Below are 18877 nucleotides of genomic sequence, written 5' to 3' on the forward strand. Positions count from 1 at the left end.
AAATAAGAAAGCCTGTCCCATCAACATGGCCTCAGTCTTCACTGGGGGGGTGTCTAGCCCCTGGCTCCCTGAGACCGAGCCCCTCTTATATCACCGTCAGCCAGGTGTTCCACAGAGCGGGCAGGAACCATTTGTCTCCCAGGAGCAGTGCCGGGGCCCCAGGACCTGCCCATACACTATTTCCCAGCTCGGCCCACTGCCATGTTGATACCTGTTCCCTATGATCAAGCACTAAATGTGTGTGCATGTCGGGAGGGTCAGGAGCTGGGGTCCCAATCTCAGCCTGACGCAGAGCCAACCACACTGGGCACTGATGAGCAAGTCTGTCTCCCGCTAGACGCTCAGCCCAGGTCAGATGGGTGGCAAATGTGAGTGGAGGGAAGGAGGAAGGCGGAGCGATCCCTAGTGTTCCTGGGGTCCTGCTCTGTGGAGGGTAGAGGGGACGAGGGGCTGGGGGGCTGTTAGACTTCAGGCCTGCTTTCCCCCATCCCTTCCATACTCAGGAATCAGAAATGGCTCCCATTGCCCCATTTAAACTGATCAGAATCCTGCCCTTTTCCCTGCCCCCGGGTCTTCGAAGTCATCCCACTGGGCTCTAAGTCTTCTATTAGGAGTAGGACCCTGTGTCCCTCAGATGAAATCTGTGGTGTGGCTGTATCATCGCCTGAGATCAGGAGTATTGAAGGCAGAAGGGGAGGCAGTGGCTCCTCCTCAGACTGGCAGGGTCCCTAGCAGTGGACCGATTTCCTTGTGGAGTAATCCAGAAACATTTGTGGGGACGCGGCATCAAAAGAAGAAAAACTGCAGGAGGCCCAAAGGACCTTACAAGTCATTTTCCTTTATTTTCTTAACATACAATGAAATTCCAACTCCAAAGAGACAATTATGCAGAGCAGGCAGACAGAGGACCCTGGTGCGCAGCAGCATAGAACCAGGCTGGGGGTGGGTGTGCCCCTCTGCCTCCATCACCACCCTCCCCACTCCTGGCCCCTGGCCATTGCCCAGGCAGAAACTGAGAAGCTGGAAATGAAAGGAATCGGCCTCATGGTCCAGGATGTAGCCACAGACAGGGCCTTGGTTGCTAGGCATGGCTAAATCATTATCTAGCTGAAGCGGAGGGCCTCAGTTTCTTTATCTGTTATCTGTTAAATGGGCTAGAAGTTCCTGCCAGGGAATGGAGAAGAGAGTGTGTGGATGTGATGTGCTGGTGACAGCTAAGGGCCTCCTGGTTGTCCCTCTGCTTCGAAATTCCTGCATAATTGTGTCTCTTTGTTTCTGTGGCCATCACGGCTAAGTGCACAGTGGTGGAGCTGCTCTGGCCCTGGTGGAATTGAATGGACTTATGCAGATAGATGAGTGGAAGAATTCAGCCTTCAAAGCTGATTCTGATCTCTGAACTGTCCTTGGGCTGCAGCTGTAGCTGCCTCAGCAGGTCAAGGCTGACCTCTCCCCTCCAGGTCAACGCGGAAGGAAGGCTGTGGCCAGGGGTCACACAGTAAAGCTGTGCCAGTTACTCAGCTGCTCAAATGTCTCCAACTAGGAGCTTGTGGACAAGAGCAGGACTTGCTCCATCCACTCAGAACCAGCTGAGGGCTTGAAACCGCCCCCCCGCCCGAGCCCCAGGAGGGCCATGCCCAGCCTCCATGGGCTGACCTGCGTCAGGGTGATTCTGTCCTCAGGCTTTGGGCTTCAGCTAGCTCAAGTGCTCTTTGATAGACATATACCAGCATAATGGTGACCAGTGTCTACACCGTCAAGAGGGAGTAGAGAACTGAAAGAATGAGCAAGAGAATGCAGTGATAGATGGAAAAAGCAACTCAAACTCAGAGAAGTAACATGGGTATTTCTCCTTCACCCTCTAAATGGCTTCATTCCGCAACAGCAGGCCCTGTCTTGGGTACACCCTCCACAGGGAAGAGAAAGTTCCAACGACCTGGCTGTCTGTCCATCTCTTTGTAGTCTGTCTGCTCTGCACACATGTACACAGAGGCCTGTGGCGAGAGCCATGCCCCTGGCGAGTGGAAGGAGCAGCCCTGGTCTAGACCACGTTTTCTGTACCTGTGCTGTGTCTGCACTCGGGGCTGCAGGTCCGTGTAGCTCTCCCTGTCCCTGCCACTCTGCAGAAGGAGGTCGCTGAGGCCCTGAGATAGGGATCATTCCAAGGTCAGGCAGTAAGTCTGAGCGGGCGGGGGCCTGGGAGCAAGCAGAACCGAAGGAACAAAGCTTGCCCCTCCCCTGCACCTCCTGGGATCTCTTCCCTCTCCAAGCACCATTGGGAGCAAGGTGCAGGTTAGGAGAAGGAGGGCTGTGTCCAAAGGCACAAAGCAATTACAGTAGAATCCCAGGCACCTGCGCAGGTGGATCGATGAGCAACTTTGGAACGAGGGGGGACTTTCTGGCACACCTCCCATCCCACTCTGAGGGGGCGACTAGCAGGTGGGTCACTCTCTTTCACTTTCTCCACAACTTCAGGGGAGTGGGTGAATTGGTAAATCTTGGTCCCCAGGAAGCTCTGAGGCCACAAAACAGAGAAAGAGAAAGAAAGTGATAGAAACACCCCCAAATGAGGCTTGACCGTGCAGGTCTGGCAGATCTTGGGGAAGAGAGTTTGGCCAGCTTGTCAGAGTGTCTACAATATGGATTGCACCCCTCCCCTCCCTCCGCCCGCCCCTGCCCCTGCCCCTGCCCTCTACGTGGATGCCCAGGCTAGACCCCTTCTATTTGGGCTTCATTTCCACCCTGGAGTTGATGTCGTCAGCATCCAGGTCATACTCCTCCACCTGGCCGCTGGTCCACACCTTCACGCGCTCTGTGAGGTCACTGCTGCGCGGGGCCAGGATGAAGTCATAGATGAGGACAGCCAGGGCTCCCCCGATAAACGGCCCCACCCAGAAAATCTAGGAACAGAGCAGGTGTGTTCAGAAGGCTGCACTAAGAAGCCCTGGGAAGAGTTCCCTGGGGTACCCCCACCCGCCCACCACCCCGTTGGACAGGTTTTCTCCCACCTGAGGCAGAGGCAGGCAGGAGGACCAAATCTAACATCCTGATTCTGGTGCCCCTCAGAACTGGCCCAGGCCAGGCCATGTGGTGAGGGTACCTCCTTGCCTCTGCGTGGCCCAGTTCAGGCACAGGCAGTAGCAGCCCCTTCTTGAGGAAGGCCACTGCCCCCACCCTCCCAGCTTTGGAAGGGTCCCAGAGACCATTGTTAATGCAAGGCTGGCCTAGCACATCCACATCCATGACAAGAAGAGCCAAAATCCACTAAGTGCCACCTCTGTCCTGAGCTCAGTTTACAGATAGGGAGTGAGCCCTTTCCTCCTCTCAGCCACCCTGGGAGGTAGGCACCACCATATCCCCCTCCACAGCTCAGGAAACCGAAGCTCAAGCATGCTGCTCAAGGTCATGCTGAACCCGAAAGTGGCAGGGCCAGGATTTGGAGCCCCACTTTCAACCACGCTGCTGGGATGACCTGGAGGCCGGGCAGCCTGGGGCAGGGAGGAGCTGGGAGGGCTCAAGCTCACAGTGTGACCCCGCCCTGCCCCTTCGTGGCAGACCTTGGTTTCCTGATTTCCAGTGCCCTGGCTGTCTCCCAGAGCCTCCAGGACAGGAAGGGACGCTTCAAGGGTGGGGTCTGGCTTAGCATGGGACACCAAAGCCTCCCATCCCCTACCCTGCGCCAAAGGGGCAGCACGTGGGTCGCCTACCCAGTGGTTGCTGAAGTTGTGTGTGATCACCGCAGAGCCGAAGGACCGAGCAGGGTTAATCCCACAGCCAGTGTAGTCAATCTGTGAGGGAAAAAGACAGAGGGAGGGGCAAAGGCAGAGTCACAGGTGAAGAGAGAGTGAGAGGAGGGAGAGAGAGAATAATCAGGGGTGGGGGACAATGAGACTCAAGGAGAGAAGAGTGCTGATCCCAAGCTGGGCAGGAGGTCCCTGTGCTCCTCTCCAGGGCAGGACCCAGCCCTCACCCCCCAACCCCCGCCCCCCCTCCACTCCCAGTGCTAGCCTGCCATCCTCCACCCCACGGCAAGAGCCCTGTTGAAAGTCCCACCGGCTGCCCATGGCAGGGCACCCCACCAGCCCCTGCCCTCCCTATCCCCACCTCCATCTGGGAGGGTCCCCAACTCACAGCCAGGAGGTGTCCGAGGGCTACAGAGAGGCCGATGGCGAGGGGGGCTGAGCCACCAAGGTCGCGGCGCCTCCGGTCAGTAGTGGCCAGGACGCACAGCACCAGCTGCAGGGTCCCGATGATCTCGATACCCAGGCCCTGGCCTGAGTTCACGCCATCAGCCAGCTGCAGGGGAGAGAGGTGAGGAGGCCCGGTGAGAAGGGTAGGCAGGGACTGTGTCCCAGAACCCCAAGGATCCCCAGACCTCCCAGACCCAGGCAAGAAGGGTAGACCCTCAGATGGGCCTTCAGGGCCCCGGGCAAGCACACATAGCAGATGGTGGAAATCAGGCCTTGAACCCTCCCACTGCTGTGGATGAAACTCCAGCTCAGCCTCTATGAGCTGCCTAGACCCAGCCCCACTCTACCTAGAAGCTGGAGACCCATGGGGTGAGCTGGGGCCTTCACATCCAGCTGCATCCTGGCCAGGTTACTCTGGGGTACCAAGGCCAGAGGCAAGGGGCAAGTCCCAGGCATGGGGGTGATGGTCAGGAGCACTCTTAGAAGAGATGCAAATAGGTGGGAGGGCCCAGCAGGGGACATGGCTTCAGACCCAAAAGTCCAGAACATTCTACCCCATGCCCGACTGCATCTAAATTCCAGGGCTGTGGGGGGCCTTCAGTGAGCTCCCAGCTCCCTCCACTCCTCTCTCCCCTCCGTGCCTGCCTCTCTTTTCTCCACCCTATCTCTCTCCTTCTCCACCTGTCTCGTCTCTCTTCCTGGTCCAGGACCTGTCTCCCATTTCTTCTGGTCCTGCCCTCCCTGTCTCTCCTTCTCTCTTCTTCCTCCCTACTTCTGGCCGCAGTCTCACCCTCTGTCTCCCTGGCCAGATAGGCCCCCCCACCACCGTCTGGCTGCCACTTGCTCCTGGGCCACTTTTAGAAACATGACTCATGGAAAGAGAAGGGAATGGGAGCTGCAGTGAAGTCATGAAAGCCGTCCCCATGCAGCTGCCCCAGGAGGACCCTCCCCAAGGAGCCCCAGCACCTTCCACTATGCTTTGTGGCCGTCCCAGGGGCTCAGTGCCCTCACCCAGGGGAGCTGGACCATATCAGCAAAGGCTCACTTGCAAAGATGCCCAGATGAGGCCACTTAGGCTGCCTTCTCCCAGTCAGGGCGGATGTACCCAAACACTTCCCAGCTGGCAGCCCCACTACCCAGCTCCCATCCTCAGGGTATGGGAGTGCCTCCAAGGCTATAGGGAATTTTACAAAATCCAAGGTAGGGGGGCACACCTTGGAGGTTTTCCCAGCCCCACCCTGAGGCCATCCTAGAAGAACAATTCTCTTCCCGGCTTTGTCTGCAGCCCTGGGTTACAGGGAATGACTCACATCCCCTCCCCTGCCTTGCAGCCCCAGATTTGGGCCTTTCCTGGCAGACCCCAGAGCTACATCCCTATAGGTCTGCCAGACCTCTGGGCAGTGCCCAGTTCCCTTTCTGTCCCAACATTGGACCAAGGAGGCAGAAGCCCTGGGTTCAGGTCCTGACTCTTCTACTTTCTGGCACCATGAGCATGGCCTATCCCCTCTGGTCTTCTGTCTCACCATCTGCAAAATGGATCTCATTTCTCCATGCCTGCTCTCCAGACCAGCCGGGAGATTCAAAGGCCAAAGGAACCATCTCAGGGCATCTGGAAAGAGTTGCCAACGCAAGAGGGAAGGGGCAGTGGTTGTGGCTCTTTTTGTGGTTCCTCTCATTGTGTGTGCAAGATCTGGGGACAGGGAGAAGGGAGTGACAGCAGCTGGAGCCTGCCCAGAGTTAGGACAGGCTGGACGGGGTTGAGGCTGGTGAGGTCAGGCTGGCTGGTCCTGATGCCCACCCACCCCTGTCCCTCTGTGTCTGAGCCTTCAGGAAGCTCACAGCTTCTTCTGTTCCTCTCTCCTCTGCTCTCCAGGGCCGGCCTAATTGCTAGCTGGCAGAAATCCTGAAACCAGCCATTCCGCAATGATTAATGGAGCCATGGCTGTGCCCGCCGTGGAGAATCCTCCCAGCCCCACCCCTCACAGATGTGACCGCTGGTTCTGAACCAGGTTTCAGAGCCCCAGCCCCTACCCAAAGATACCATGCTTTTCATGCAAAGTGGGCACTCCAGGCTCTGTGCTCTGAGTCCTTGGGAGGGGAGAGAGCAGCCACCTGCCCTGGGAATTCAGGAATATGTCTTCCTGACTGCTGAGAACCACATGGGCTGACAGCCTTCCTCTGTAGTACCCACAACCACCACCACCAGGAAGCCTCCCCTGATTGCTTCAACATCTACTGACAGTCTTCCTTCAACTACACTTGCATTATTTACATCTGGAAAAACTTGATAATTCAGAATTGAAAGGGGCACTCAAAGACCTGTTGAAACTCAATGTCCAGGAAAGAAAAGGTAAAAATACTTCAAAATATATGTTACTGTTTACAACACATTAAATTTGAAAAATTGCTTAAAGAGGGACAGTTCCCATTTTATTCACCTATTATTAAAATATACATATACATCCCCAGGTAGTTTTGCCTGGCTCAGGTCTTATTAAGGCAAACAAAAAATAACAGTCGACAATTCTCTTCCTGCCTTTGTCTGCAGCCCTAGGTTTTGTGAATGCATGAATTACCTAAAGCATAATGCACACATTTCTTCTGAAGCGTCAAAAAGATACAAGCTTTCCATTTTGTGCTGAGCCCTTGTAAGCCCACTGCTCAAGGCCCAATTCAGACCCCACCAGCTCCTTGAAGCCTTCCCGGACCCCTGACCGGAATTAACTTCTGCTCACACCTGCCACGTCCTCACTGAATTCTCTGTGCATCTTGTAGGAAACCAGTCTTCCTGCGGCCTATGTGGGTGCAACTCCTCCTGGCCTGGGAGATCAGCGAGGACAGGGTGGGGGGCCTCTGCCATTTCCCTGCCCACATATCTGAGGGGAGGCTCACTGTGTGGTGATGGAAGTGGTAGAGGATGCTAATTTTCTACAACTCCCACCCTCGCTAGGGGCAGAGATGCTCTCCGGACCCAGGGCTGTCTTCTTTACTTTCTAGCTGGGAAACAATGGGCCAATCATTAGCCTCTGGGGCCCTACAAAGCAGCCTGCGCGAAGGCTCAGTGAGATGACGATGTAGAGGCTGAGGCCCAGGGAAGATGCAGCAAAGCCAGGATCCTTGCTCCATGGTCTGTGCCACCCTACACTCATAGGTCAATGGGCTGGACACTCCTAGGCCCAGCCAAGGGACCTGGCTATCCCCAGCTTGGACTCGAGAGCTGGCAGAAGGTGGCTCTGTGGCTGCCAGTGTGTCTTGCCTCAGGGGCAGCCCAGGAATGATCTCTCCAGGCAATGTACTCTAAGCCCTCCCTGCTACCCACAGACAGGCCAACCAGGGTAGCTTCCAAGGCCTGGGGCCCCTGACTTGGCCTGACCTGGCCTTGAGGAACAGCAGGCTCCAGAAGCCTCTGGACCTGACTGAGGCTCTAAGCATTCATTCTCAGGGGACAGAAAACATTGAGGCCTTCCCTGCCCACCCCAGTGCCTCCAGGACTCAGCACTGGGCAGTGAGGGGACCTCTATGGGCCCCACAGTGTCACTCCTCCATGGGTGTTCACACATGGACATGTGGGTATTCCTGGCTCTGTGTGCCTCTGCATGTCTTGTAAATAAGTGTCTGCTGTGCCTGTGGATGACCACCCGTGTCCAGGGTTCACTCCCCCTTTCTCTTGTTAGATTGTAAGTGGTTTATTACACAATAATTAAATTTTAAAAATCTGTAAAAGAACTACAAAAATTCCCAATTTGCATTCACCAAACAACATAGCCTAAAAGTAAATGAGAGAAAAACTGACAGAATTATAAGGAGAATTGGATCACTCTACCACCAAAGTGAAGAATTGTAACAATCTTCTATTAGAAATGTATAGAATAAATGAAGCAGCCAAAAACTACCAATAACATGAACAGGGAGGGTTTGAACCACATCATTAACCAACTTGGTTAAAAAAAATATTAAAAACCCTGTACCCCTGAATTAGAGAATACACACTTTTTAATCCCATGTGGGACATTCATACAACTGGTCAGGTAGTGACCAAGTGCCTCAGCCCTCCCTGGGGACAGCTATCACACGGGGTCTCTACAGGACAGGAGGTCCTGGAGGTCGTGCTGTGTCTGATGGCACTTCTGAGTGCCTCACTGCGTCCCTGTGTCACACCCACACAGGTGCCACTACCAGCTAGACAGGGAAGAGAAGAGAAAAAAATGAGCCCCTCAAGTGAGAAGGCAGCAAGTCTCAACGAGCCCTTTATTTGCTCCCAGAAGCCATTTCATTTTCCTGACAAGAAACAATACACAAAGCAATAGCTTCCTCCCTGCCTCCCTCCTTCTTTTCCTAACTCCAGGGCAGGGAAAGGAAAAGGCTCCATTGAGGAACCTCCGCCCAACCCTCCTCGGGTCCCAGAGCCTGAGCGGGACCACCCAGTCTTGAGAATGAGTTCTGTGTACCGTGTGTGTGTGCCCCATGTGAGAGCACATATGCGTGCGTATTTGTGTTTGTGCAACGCTGTGCACTCCGGAGCAGCAGAAATAATCAAGGGCTAGGAGGCACTGCCACCTTGACAAGCCTCCACGCCTCTGTGGGCTTCAGTTTCCCCATCAGTAAAATGGAGGCCTTGGCCCAGATTCTAGCCCCAGACAGTCTCCAGAAGAGCCTCCTGCCTGACGTCGGGGTGATCACTCTCTAGCCCCGGATCCAGAAACCTGAGCACAGGATCCCCTGCAGACCATCAGAACTGCTGGTTTCAGCATGACACAAAGCCTATGTTGCAGAAGCTGTCACCTACCCTACTGTACCCCTGCATAGAAAGGCACCCCCAAAGTGGCCTCCCCACCAGAGTGTCTATTGCACACCCCTGATGACAGGGAGCTTATTTACTTAGAGGCAGCCCCTTCTTCATGTCAGCAATAACAGCAACCTTCTTTATACTGAGCAGAAACCTGCCTCTCAAGGGGCTCTGACCATGATGAGATTGCAGGCACTGAAAGGGTGGGGAGCGGGGGGTGGGAGGACGAGGGGGCAGTAGCATTTTCCAGCCTTTCTGGACATCTTCTAAGTTAGAGGTTTCAGCCTCAGAGTGTGCCCACCCCACTGAACTGTAGCTACTGGCTGAGTGAAGATAGCCCCTCATGATCCCCCTGGGCACCATTCCATGTGGGCAAGGAGCTCCTCTTGTCCCCAGGGGAAGCCCTGACTGAGGGGACCCAGACCACCCGCAGGGCCTTGCAGAAGGCATTTTCCTGCCCTCACCTCCAGGTGTGAGGGCTCAGATCCCAGCCATTCAGGAGACTCCAGATTTGTGTGTGCTTTCGGAAGGTAAGGGCCATGGCCCCTGCTGGGTGGGGGCCCTAGACTAAGTGGGGACACCATCTGGAATCGGCTTGCAGTGAGCTAATGGCCCCTCACACTGCTGGAAGGCTGCCCTGGGTGGAGAAGGGGAGGCAAGGTGTGAAAGGAGGCTGTAGCCTGGGGAGATGCCGGAGGTAAGCCCCTTAGGCATCCCAGGGGGCCATGTCCCCTCTCAAAGCAGGGCACCTTCAGACCAGAGTTCCCAGTGCAGGCCCTGGTTAGGGCAAGCATCGGGGTGGGCAACACTGATACCAGTTGAGCTGTGCTGAGGGCCCTAAGGGGAAGCAGCCTCAGGATTTTCCATGGTGAGGGAAGTCTCCACCACAAAGCTCCCACCCATCTCTGTGCCCTCCCTGTCATCTGGGACTGGCTGGAAACGGTAATTATATGTCCCAGATGTGGCATCACCACCCAGCCCCCAGCCCCCAGCCCTCCCTGCGCAGCCGGGCTGGACAGGGACATGGAAACTCTGCCTTCCTTTCCCCAGCCCTCCCCTGAGCTCTGGGGGAGGTGGCAGGGCCCCCGGGAGAACTGGTGGCATGAAGGGGCCTCTCACTCTATGGCTGGGGAAACTGAGGCCTAGAAAACAGGGTGAAGGGGAGAGTTTAGGGTTTCAGTCAGGCCCCTGATGCTGCAGGTAGAAGCCCTTCTTGAACAGTCAGGCCCCGAATTAGCAGGGCTGGAGAAGACCCCAGAGGGCAGCTTTGCCCTCTGCCTAAGCCCAGGGGGCAGAAATCACAGGCTCTGGGGATCCAGACCCCTTCCCCTGGATGCAGCCCCTGGCCTGAATCCTAAGCCCTCACCACCCTCCCTCCATGCCCCCCAGCCTGACCACACCCCACTACTCCCAGACACTGCCCCCCACCTCCTTCTACCCTATGTTTACACAGTCCTCTCTGCCCCTTCCCTTGGCAGGGTCTCCACATTCTGGCTCCTGCGAAACCTCCTCCCTGATGCCTTCCTAGACCTCCTACCCTTTAAGTTCAAAGGTTCCCAGGCCTCCTGCCCTGACACCTCTTATCGCATCTGCCTCCTGCTCCGTATCACAGGCAGCTGTGCACTGGCTTATCTTGCCATTGGGCTGTGGGCTTCTCTGGGGAGGGAGCCAGGCTAACCCAGCCCTGCACTGGGCACCCAGCAGTCCCCAGTCATGCTTACAGGGAGCTGGTTGAGCAAACCAGACAGCAGAAGAATGAAAAAAACCAGCAAATGCCAGTAATCCCAAGTCCATCAATGTCTCCTACTTCTCAGAGCGTGGCCACACCCTACTATGTCCCTATCTCATAGACATGAGACAGGGCCACACAGGCCAGTCTGTTGTGTGATGTCACATGGTGTTAGTGGCTGAGCTAGGACAGGGACAGGCACGAGTGTCCCCCACAGCCTCAGAGCCTCTCACCCTTGGCCAGAATTGGTATTTGGCTCTTAGAACTAGCCAGGACCTTGCGGCTGGATGGAGGCCCATGGTCTCTAAAGGGTGTATCCTGAGCCCTGACTCAGTCAGCAGAAAGTTGTCCCCAACATGTCTCAAAGGGACACCCCCTGACTCATCCCAACCACTTCCTGCCACCTCTTTCTCTGTTTTCCTTGGAAATCTCCATGCCAACAACTTGTCCCACCCAGGTTTTGGCTGGGGTAGGGCTCAGGGTCAGAGAGGCTGCGGGAGTCTCCCCTGGATCATGAAGGAGTGTGTCACCTGCTGCTCAGACCATCCCCTGTCCCTTTTAAGGCATCCGGGCCACCCCTGAGCCCCCTCCAGTTCCAGGGCCAGTGTCTGATGGGAGCCCTCGGGGGGCACATTTCTGTTTCTAGGCCCAGAGTTGAGCTGCAGAACCCCATCCTTCCTGTCGGGACAGGGCAGCGCCTGAGCCCCCACTGCAATTCGTAGTGCCCTGAGGTTCAGCACTGGCCCTGCTTGGCTGCTCTTACCCAGCTTCCCTGGGATGGGTGATAAGTGCAAAGCAATGAAGTGAGCTGGCTGTATGGGTGTGGCTGTGAGATGTCACAAGACCTAGGTCCCCTCTCCAGGTTCAGGGTCCGCAGCTCCAAGGAAGCTCAACAGGTTAGCTACAGACACGTCTTGAATCCAGGTGTGTGCCTCCCAGCCCAAGGCTGGCCCCCACACTAGGCTGCTCCTCTTTTTCTCCCATTTGCAACATGCCCAGCCCAAGTATTGGGGTTACTATAAAAAACGGAGGCCAGGGAGGACATGGGGCACGGGAGTTGGGTGTGGCCCCTGATCCAGATGGCACAGATGGGGCCCACCCTCCTGCCTCTGCCTCAGATGCCCATACTGGAGCGTGGAGCTTTTGCCAGCAGGTGCAGAGGTACTGCCCTGTGAGATGGGAGGGAAGAGATGGGGCCAGAAAGCCTGGGAATTGCAACCCCTCCCCCATGGGGACCCTTCCCCAGCCCATGATGCCCAGCCAAGCCTCAGTGTGAGCTTGACCCTACCCATTGGAACTCCCTGAGGCCACAAGCTCTGCCTCCACTGGAAACTGAGGCCTGGGGGGCAGAACTTGACGTGGCCTGCCTGAGCTCTGTCCCTTACATCCCCTGTAGCCATGTCTAAACTGGCAAAAGTCTAAACTCCAGCCCAGGGAGCTAATCTTCAATCTTGGGCTGAGCAGAGATTGGCTGCAGAGGAAGCTGGGCAAGCTGTCACCATGACACAAAAGTGCTAAGCCCCCCGTGGCCGGGCTGAGCCAGCTGCCCTCTGCACCAGACCTTTACCTAGCCTCCTGCTGGCTGCCAGCCCCAGAATCTGAACTTTGGCTAGGAAGAGAGAGGACAGCTGCTATAATCACTCCTGCCATCTCTGTGGCACCCTCAGAGATGGCTCACACCATCCCCACACCTGCCTGCCCTGCCCACAGCCCCGCCAGCCTCCTCTCTCTAGATGAGTCCTCCTCTCTACTTCTTAGCCTCCCTCCCTCCCCATGAGGGCACCCCCAAGCCTGCTCACCTACCCCTTGGGCTCTCAGAGACATCCTCCAAGCCTTCCTCAGTCTCCAGGCCAAATCACCCCTGCTATGGCCCAAGCCCGGCCTGAGTTTGCACTTGTCTGAGGAGCTGGAAAAACTCAGGTCTGAGATAGCAGGCAGCTGCCACCAGTGGCCTATTAGCCGTGCTAAGCAGCTCAGGAGACATTCTCTTCCACAGCTGCCACCCAGTCACCAGCATCTGCTTGTCATTAGTGACCCCAGTCCAGACCCCATTCAGGCCAGGAGCCATGGGCACGTGTGGTTACAAACACCCCCACACACCCTTACACGGGTGCACAAACATGCGCACAGTTTACACAAGCTCAGAGACCCATGCTGGCAAACACATGCACACATGCACACCCACACAAACACAGACACACACAAACACAAACACAGACACACACACACGCCACACCTGTCAGTGCCTGGAGCCCAGCACTTGCCCCCCAGCCCACACTGTAATCCAGGAAAACCACTTCCAAACAGCCCCAGAAAGTGTTTTCACTCCCTTATCTTTGTCTAATTCCCTGGAGCAGAGGAGTGGAAGAGAGCTCTTCTCTTAATTCCTAGAGGTGGTGTGTTTGGAAACCTGTGTGAATATGGGGGGCTCCCCAGAGGCCTGGGGGCTCCCTGAGGGAGTCCTGCTCATACACTTGCAGAACCAGCTGCAGACAGGCTGGGCATCAGGTTCAGGGTGGCTAGGGATGGTGGGCAAAGCTTCCCCAGGGTGCAGGGCTGCAGGAGGAGGGAGCTGGCGGCACAGGCAGGACTGAGAAGGGCCAAAAAGCTACAGCCAAGGGGCGAGGAACGGCTGGCCAAGCTTATTCCCCATAATAAATGCCCTGCAGGGGACATTGGCAAGACCATTATTCCCTGGCTCTCAGCTTCCCACAGTGCCTGGCGGAAAACAGGCTCTGGGAGGCATGCATAGCTGAGTTCTAGCCCCAGCTCTCTTCGTGACCTCCAGCCACCTCTTGTTCTCTCCATTCCTCAGTGTCCCCATCTGCACAATGGGCCAAGGATGGAACCAGTGCCTTTCAGCATCATGCTAGAACACCCCGAGCCCGGGGACACCCCACTCACGTCATTGCGGCCAAGCGAGTTCCCAGGCAAGGAGGAGGTGATGCCGGAGAGGATGGCGGTGGCGACGATGGCCCCCACGCACTGGGCAATGATGTACATGAGGGCACGGAGAATGCTGATCTGGCAGCTGAGCAGCAGCCCCAGCGTGACGGCTGGGTTGAGGTGGGCACCGCTGATGTGGCCCACGCTCTGCGCCAACGTGGCGATGCTCAGTCCGAAGGCCAGCGACACCTTCACATTGTCCTGGACTGCCGTCTGGTTGTTCCCCACTGGGTATTTGAAGCCCAGGGCAGAACCGATGCTGATGAAGATAAAGAGGGTCATGGCCAGGAACTCAGCCACTACTGCCCTCCAGAAGAGCTTCTTCTTGAACTCGCTGGCCATGCTGGCAGGGGGCTTTGGCCTGAGACCGCTGCTGGGTGCTCAACTCCCTCTGAGAGCTGAGCCACAGCCTGGGCTGGGCCTATTTATAGGGGCGGGGGGGCGGGGGGAGCACAAAGGGAGGAAGGCCTCTCTTCACTCCTGGCCCGCCCCACACCGCACGGGCCTCCTCTGGATGGATGCAGACTCGGCTCTGCTGTCGGCCTGCCAACTTTTTCCTTCCTCCTCTCCCCCCCCCTCTCCCTCCGCCCTCAGCCCTGCCCAGCCCAAGGAGGCAGGCAGGAGGCGGCCGTTGCTCTAACAGGCTTTGGGAAATTCCTCCAAACTGGCCTCACTCAGGGGACCAGAGAAATCCAGGTGTCTCCACCCTGTGTGCAAAGCTCAGGGGGTTCCTGAGGGTAGAGCCAGGAACTCGAGTGGGTGGAGTGGGTAGGCTGGACTCGGTGGGTGGACGCTGCCCTCCCTGGAGGCAGGCACCATGATCCTGCTGGCCTGACATCCCCATCCCAACCCAGAGAGAGACTGGCCTGGAGTTTCTGAGCCCAGGGCTCCAGAGGCACAGTCAGGGCCTCCTGCACGACCACTGCATGCCATGTTAGGGATGTCCCAAAGCCCCCAGTCCCACCAGCCAAGCCTCAGTGGAAGCAGGCACGGAGGCATCAGTAGGTGCAGAGAGGTTGTCTATGGCTGCTCTCTGTGCTGTGAGTATGGCAGGGCTGTTAGAAAGCGCCCACCCTCGGAGCTCCCGAACTTCTCAGGAGCTGTTTGAACCAACGATTTGAGGGCAGGTTGGTGACGATGGAGACAGTTTCGGACTTTCCTCTCAAGGCAGTCACACTGGCAGGTCACTGGGAAGGTGGAAGGAACGGCAGCCTGACCTGGTATTGGAAGGTGCTGGAGAGGAGGGAGTGAGTGAGCAGGAGAGAAAGGGAGAGACAGGGAGATGCAGGCTGAGGGGAAGAGAACAGAGAGACACGGAGAGAAGGAAGGCGGTAGCAGGGAAATAGAGCAAAAGTGGAAGTGAGAGAAAGATCCCCAGCCAGAGACAGTGAGACAAGCAGAGACACAGAGAGCACGCAGAGGGTTAAGAAAAGACGAACTGAAGCAGGGGAGATAGGACTGGACCCCAGAGCCAAGAAGCAGAGAGGGAGAGATAAATGAGGAGAGGCAGAGAGCAGGAGGGGCCTGATGAGCCCCCCACAGCAGGAGGGACCAAAGCCCTCAGGCAGACCCCTGTGGACCCCCTATGCCCTGGGCATCTCCGATCCAGAGGTCTAGCGCCAGCTGACAAACAACAAGAATCTGGACTCAGGGGCCAGCAAGCCGTCAGGAACCCCGGGGCCCAGCCCTCTTGCCTGCTACATGGAACATGCTGGACAAGCCAGGCCCAGGAGGGAGGGTCCCCCTGTGGCCCCTAGGAAGGGCCTGGGATGATCTGGGCTCTCCTCCCATCTCCTGCCTGTCCCACCACAATCTCATTCAGCAGTGTTGGCATCTTCCCATTTATAGGTGGGAAACTGAGGCCCAATGAGAGGACTCCTCTGCGTTCAAAATGTGCTTAGGGCAAGGCAAGGATGAGTGCATCTTGTACCTCTTGTCCAGGGGCTGTCCTGCAGACAATGACGCCAGCCGTCACTGATCACCCCTCTGCCCAGCTGTGGCCTGGCTCTCAGCATAAATTGACAGGGACCAGCCTGGTGTGTGTGTGCTGGGGCTGCAGGTCGGGGAGATGCATTCCCCTAAGTGCCTGTCCAGGATGGTGGTGGCCAGTAGGCCCTGCCTGCTCAGAGAGCCCGGGTGGCCGAAGGTCATCAGCACTTCCTTCGCTGTCCAGGAGAGGAAAGTAGCCCCGCTGGGTCACTTCCTGGGCCCTTTTCTACCTCCTTTCCTCTGAGGAGCCCTGGCTCAGCATTCCAGGCCCTGGGAGGCTCCCTCACACCCCTGGCCCCTGGCCCCAGGCCCCTTGCCCTGGCAAGGACACTGACCCACATGAGGAACTCTCTGGTCAGTTCCAGGGGCATCCAAACAGAGCTCTCTGCAGGGCTAGGATCCCCTCACCTTGAAGTTTTAGAGAGCAGCCTGTTTCTCCTGTAGATCTGGCTCCTGAGGGCAGGTGGAGGTGGCACCCCTCAGACCAGGGTCCTCTGGAACATGACCATCTCCCTCCAGGCCATAGGCTCCTGGCTGTCTCCCACAGACCATGCCTACTGAGGGACATACACACCACCCTCCTCCTCCCCACACCTGTCCCTGCCCTGCTCTGCTTGGTGCAGGGCTATGTTCTGAGGCTGGCAGGTGCTGGGACCCAGCCAAGAAGACTTGAGGAAAGAAGCAGGGGCAGAGCTGGCACCAGGCCACAAGGGGCCACTGAACTTAGGCCAGTGTGGCAGAGACAGGAAAACAGGCCTGTGTGGACCCAGGCATGTCCCAGATGTTCATGACGGTGTCCATGTGCAGCTGAGGGCCCACAGTTTGCTACTGTGCATGTGGACGAGGGTCACCTGAGACTAATTTATCCAACATATAGTTGGATAAATGTTTAGTTCACACACAGTTTCCATGCTGTTAAGAGCCCGTGGGCTCAGCAAGGACAGGCTAGCTAATGATTGTGGCACTGTGGAGTGAGAGTGTGTGTGTGTATGTATACTCAGCAGAAGCCCACCTTGCTCTGCATCGGGCAGGTGGCCAAGGGGCCCAGGGGGAACTGGTCAGGCAAAGCATTTTGCCCAGGCAGATTAGATGCCCAGCAATCTCACGATGCTATGAGGCTCCTCAGGGTGCCACTCCACCACCTCCTGAGACTCTCATCCTCTCCCCCTCATCAGCATGGCCTCTGCCTTTAATGCCACCATTACAGCTCCATTCTTTTGGAAGAAGGCATGGCTGTCACCAGGAGGCGCCACCAGAATGCAGGCATGGCCAGGAGTGCCAATACAGAGCTCATGTGTCCACCATTTCTGAGGATCTCTGTGGCTGGCACCTGGCCTTGTGGCTGGAAAGGGGAAGGGCTTGCTGCTGGAGCCCCAGGCCCAGGGATGCCTCCTTCTCCTTGATCTACCACAAATGCAGACCAATCAGAGAAGGAAGGAAGAAAGGACACTGTCCAGCTGGGGCCTGTTTCCTGAAACCCCAGAAGGCTCAGATTGCAAATGACTTGCCAAAAAAAGGCAGAGCTGGCACTAGAACTCAGGACACCCCATCCCAGAGCCCAAAGCAGTTCTCTGCCCATCTGTCAGAAAGGCCCTCTGATAACCTGGTTACCAGACAGAAACCCCAGTACAGAACTTGGGGGCTGCAGGCCTAGAGAGGTGCCAGGATGGGTGGGGGAGGGACAGAGGGGACACGCTCCAACAACCCTGCATAATTGGGGTGCTGGGTGGGAAAGGAAGCACCAGGCTAAGAGTATGCACCAGAGGAGCTGAGGGCAGTCAGAGCCACCCCTGTGGTCCCAGTGAGCCCTAGGAGGCTGGGCTCCGGGCAGGTGCTGTGTGCAGCCCAGCTCTCCTCCCGGACTTCCTGATTTGGCAGGTGCTGCCCGCTTGCCCTCTGCTGGCTCCTGGGTCCTCCCATGGACTCGGGCCTGAGCCAGGCTAAATAAGGGGGCTTCCCCACCCCCACATCTGAGCCCTAGGCGGGGCTTGAGGCTACTAAGGCTAGGCCCTTCCTGGCTCTGCTGACAGCAATGGTCTTGGCAAAGGCTTTTCCAGATGTGCCTCATTCCCGACGTGCCCCAGAGACCTGTGTTCCCGCCATAGCTGGCTGTTCCCAGGGCTGTCTGGGTCGCATCTCCTGGTGGGAGAACGTTGGGCTTCACCCGGAGGAGGGTGGATGGAGCCTCAGATGTTGGCTGAGGGTCTAGACCTTGGGTGTGGCTGAGGCTATTGATGGCCAGAAACTTCTGCTGAGTGCAGGGCAGAGGGGCCAAAGCGGGATGGACCATCCCTCTGGGGCCAGCAGGGATTTCCCACCCACCAGCCTGGCCAGGGCAAACAATGACTTCGTTCCCTCCAGGAGGGCCACCAGGAAGATGGGGTTTGGGGTGGGAGGGTACTCAGAGACCGGACTGGTCCTGACCATCTAGTCACCATCAGCTCGCCCACAGCTTGGATGAACTTTCCAGAATCATGCAGACTTTCCTGAATTGGGTCAGAGAACCCTGATGGAGGGTGGGAAGAAAGGACCCAGTCCCCCAGGGTCCTCGAAAGGGGGTGGTGAAAAATCAGAAAATGCTCCTCCCAGCGACTCTGCCCCAACTGACCAGTGGCTCCCGGCTCTGCTTGAAGATCCTGAACAGGGCATCCGCTGCCATCCCTCTCCTGACTCTGACCTGCTTACCCTGGCTCTCGGGACACCCACACAGGCCTGCACCCACAGGAGGCTATGGGCCATACCTGGTACAAGAGCAGACAAGGGGCCCAGGCCCAGAATACACAGACCCAGAAAAGAGACAGGAGGGCCCCAGAGCCTCTCAAGGTCCTCTGCCTGGAGCTCTCCACTGGCCATCCTTTTGAGGCCCTCACTGCCCCTTCCTGCTCTAGACAGAGGCCCAGCTCCATGCCCCAGACTCGCCAAGGCTGGGTGCTGATATTCACACTCTTCCTCCTGCCACAGTGCTGTCGCCCTCCTCTCCAGCTGCAGCAGCACCTCCTGACCCTTCCTCCACAAGACCACCCTGAGCAAGGACCAAGGCCATGCTCACCCCAGGCCCACTGTTCCCGAAGCAGGGCCTGGGCTTCTGTGTCTCTGACCACCATGTCCCCCCGCAGAGCTGAGCACAGGGCTGGGCGTGGTGGGGGCTGATCCTGGTGGCATCTGCTGACTATTTCAATCCCCTGAGAGAAGAGATAGGCACCCACCTCTCAAAGCTTATGAATTCCTCCCTGACAGATA

General features: G+C 57.0%; 1 protein-coding gene across 1 annotated transcript; it reads right to left on the reverse strand.

Moving 5' to 3' along the window:
• Nucleotides 1-818: 818 nt before the first annotated feature.
• AQP1 (aquaporin 1 (Colton blood group)) lies at nucleotides 819-14048 on the reverse strand. Its single transcript, XM_009002197.4, has 4 exons — nucleotides 13607-14048; nucleotides 4129-4293; nucleotides 3705-3785; nucleotides 819-2897 (listed from the first exon to the last, which is right to left on the reverse strand). Exons 1-4 carry the CDS (start codon nucleotides 13988-13990, stop codon nucleotides 2718-2720), a joined length of 810 nt encoding a protein of 269 aa, XP_009000445.2. The 5' UTR covers nucleotides 13991-14048; the 3' UTR covers nucleotides 819-2717.
• Nucleotides 14049-18877: the final 4829 nt, after the last annotated feature.

This window comes from Callithrix jacchus, chromosome 11 (assembly GCF_049354715.1).
Source record: "Callithrix jacchus isolate 240 chromosome 11, calJac240_pri, whole genome shotgun sequence".
Classification (NCBI taxonomy): domain Eukaryota; kingdom Metazoa; phylum Chordata; class Mammalia; order Primates; family Cebidae; genus Callithrix; species Callithrix jacchus.

What these genes read in the sequence shown, in the direction of transcription:
- AQP1 (XM_009002197.4), bottom strand. Translation starts at nt 13,990, where the DNA reads ATGGCCAGCGAGTTCAAGAAGAAGCTCTTCTGGAGGGCAGTAGTGGCT. An exon ending in ACTCGCTTGGCCGCAATGAC is followed by an intron (nt 4,294 to 13,606) that starts GTGAGTGGGGTG and finishes TCTCCCCTGCAG; the next exon opens with CTGGCTGATGGCGTGAACTC. An exon ending in ACAACTTCAGCAACCACTGG is followed by an intron (nt 2,898 to 3,704) that starts GTAGGCGACCCA and finishes CTCTGTTCCTAG; the next exon opens with ATTTTCTGGGTGGGGCCGTT.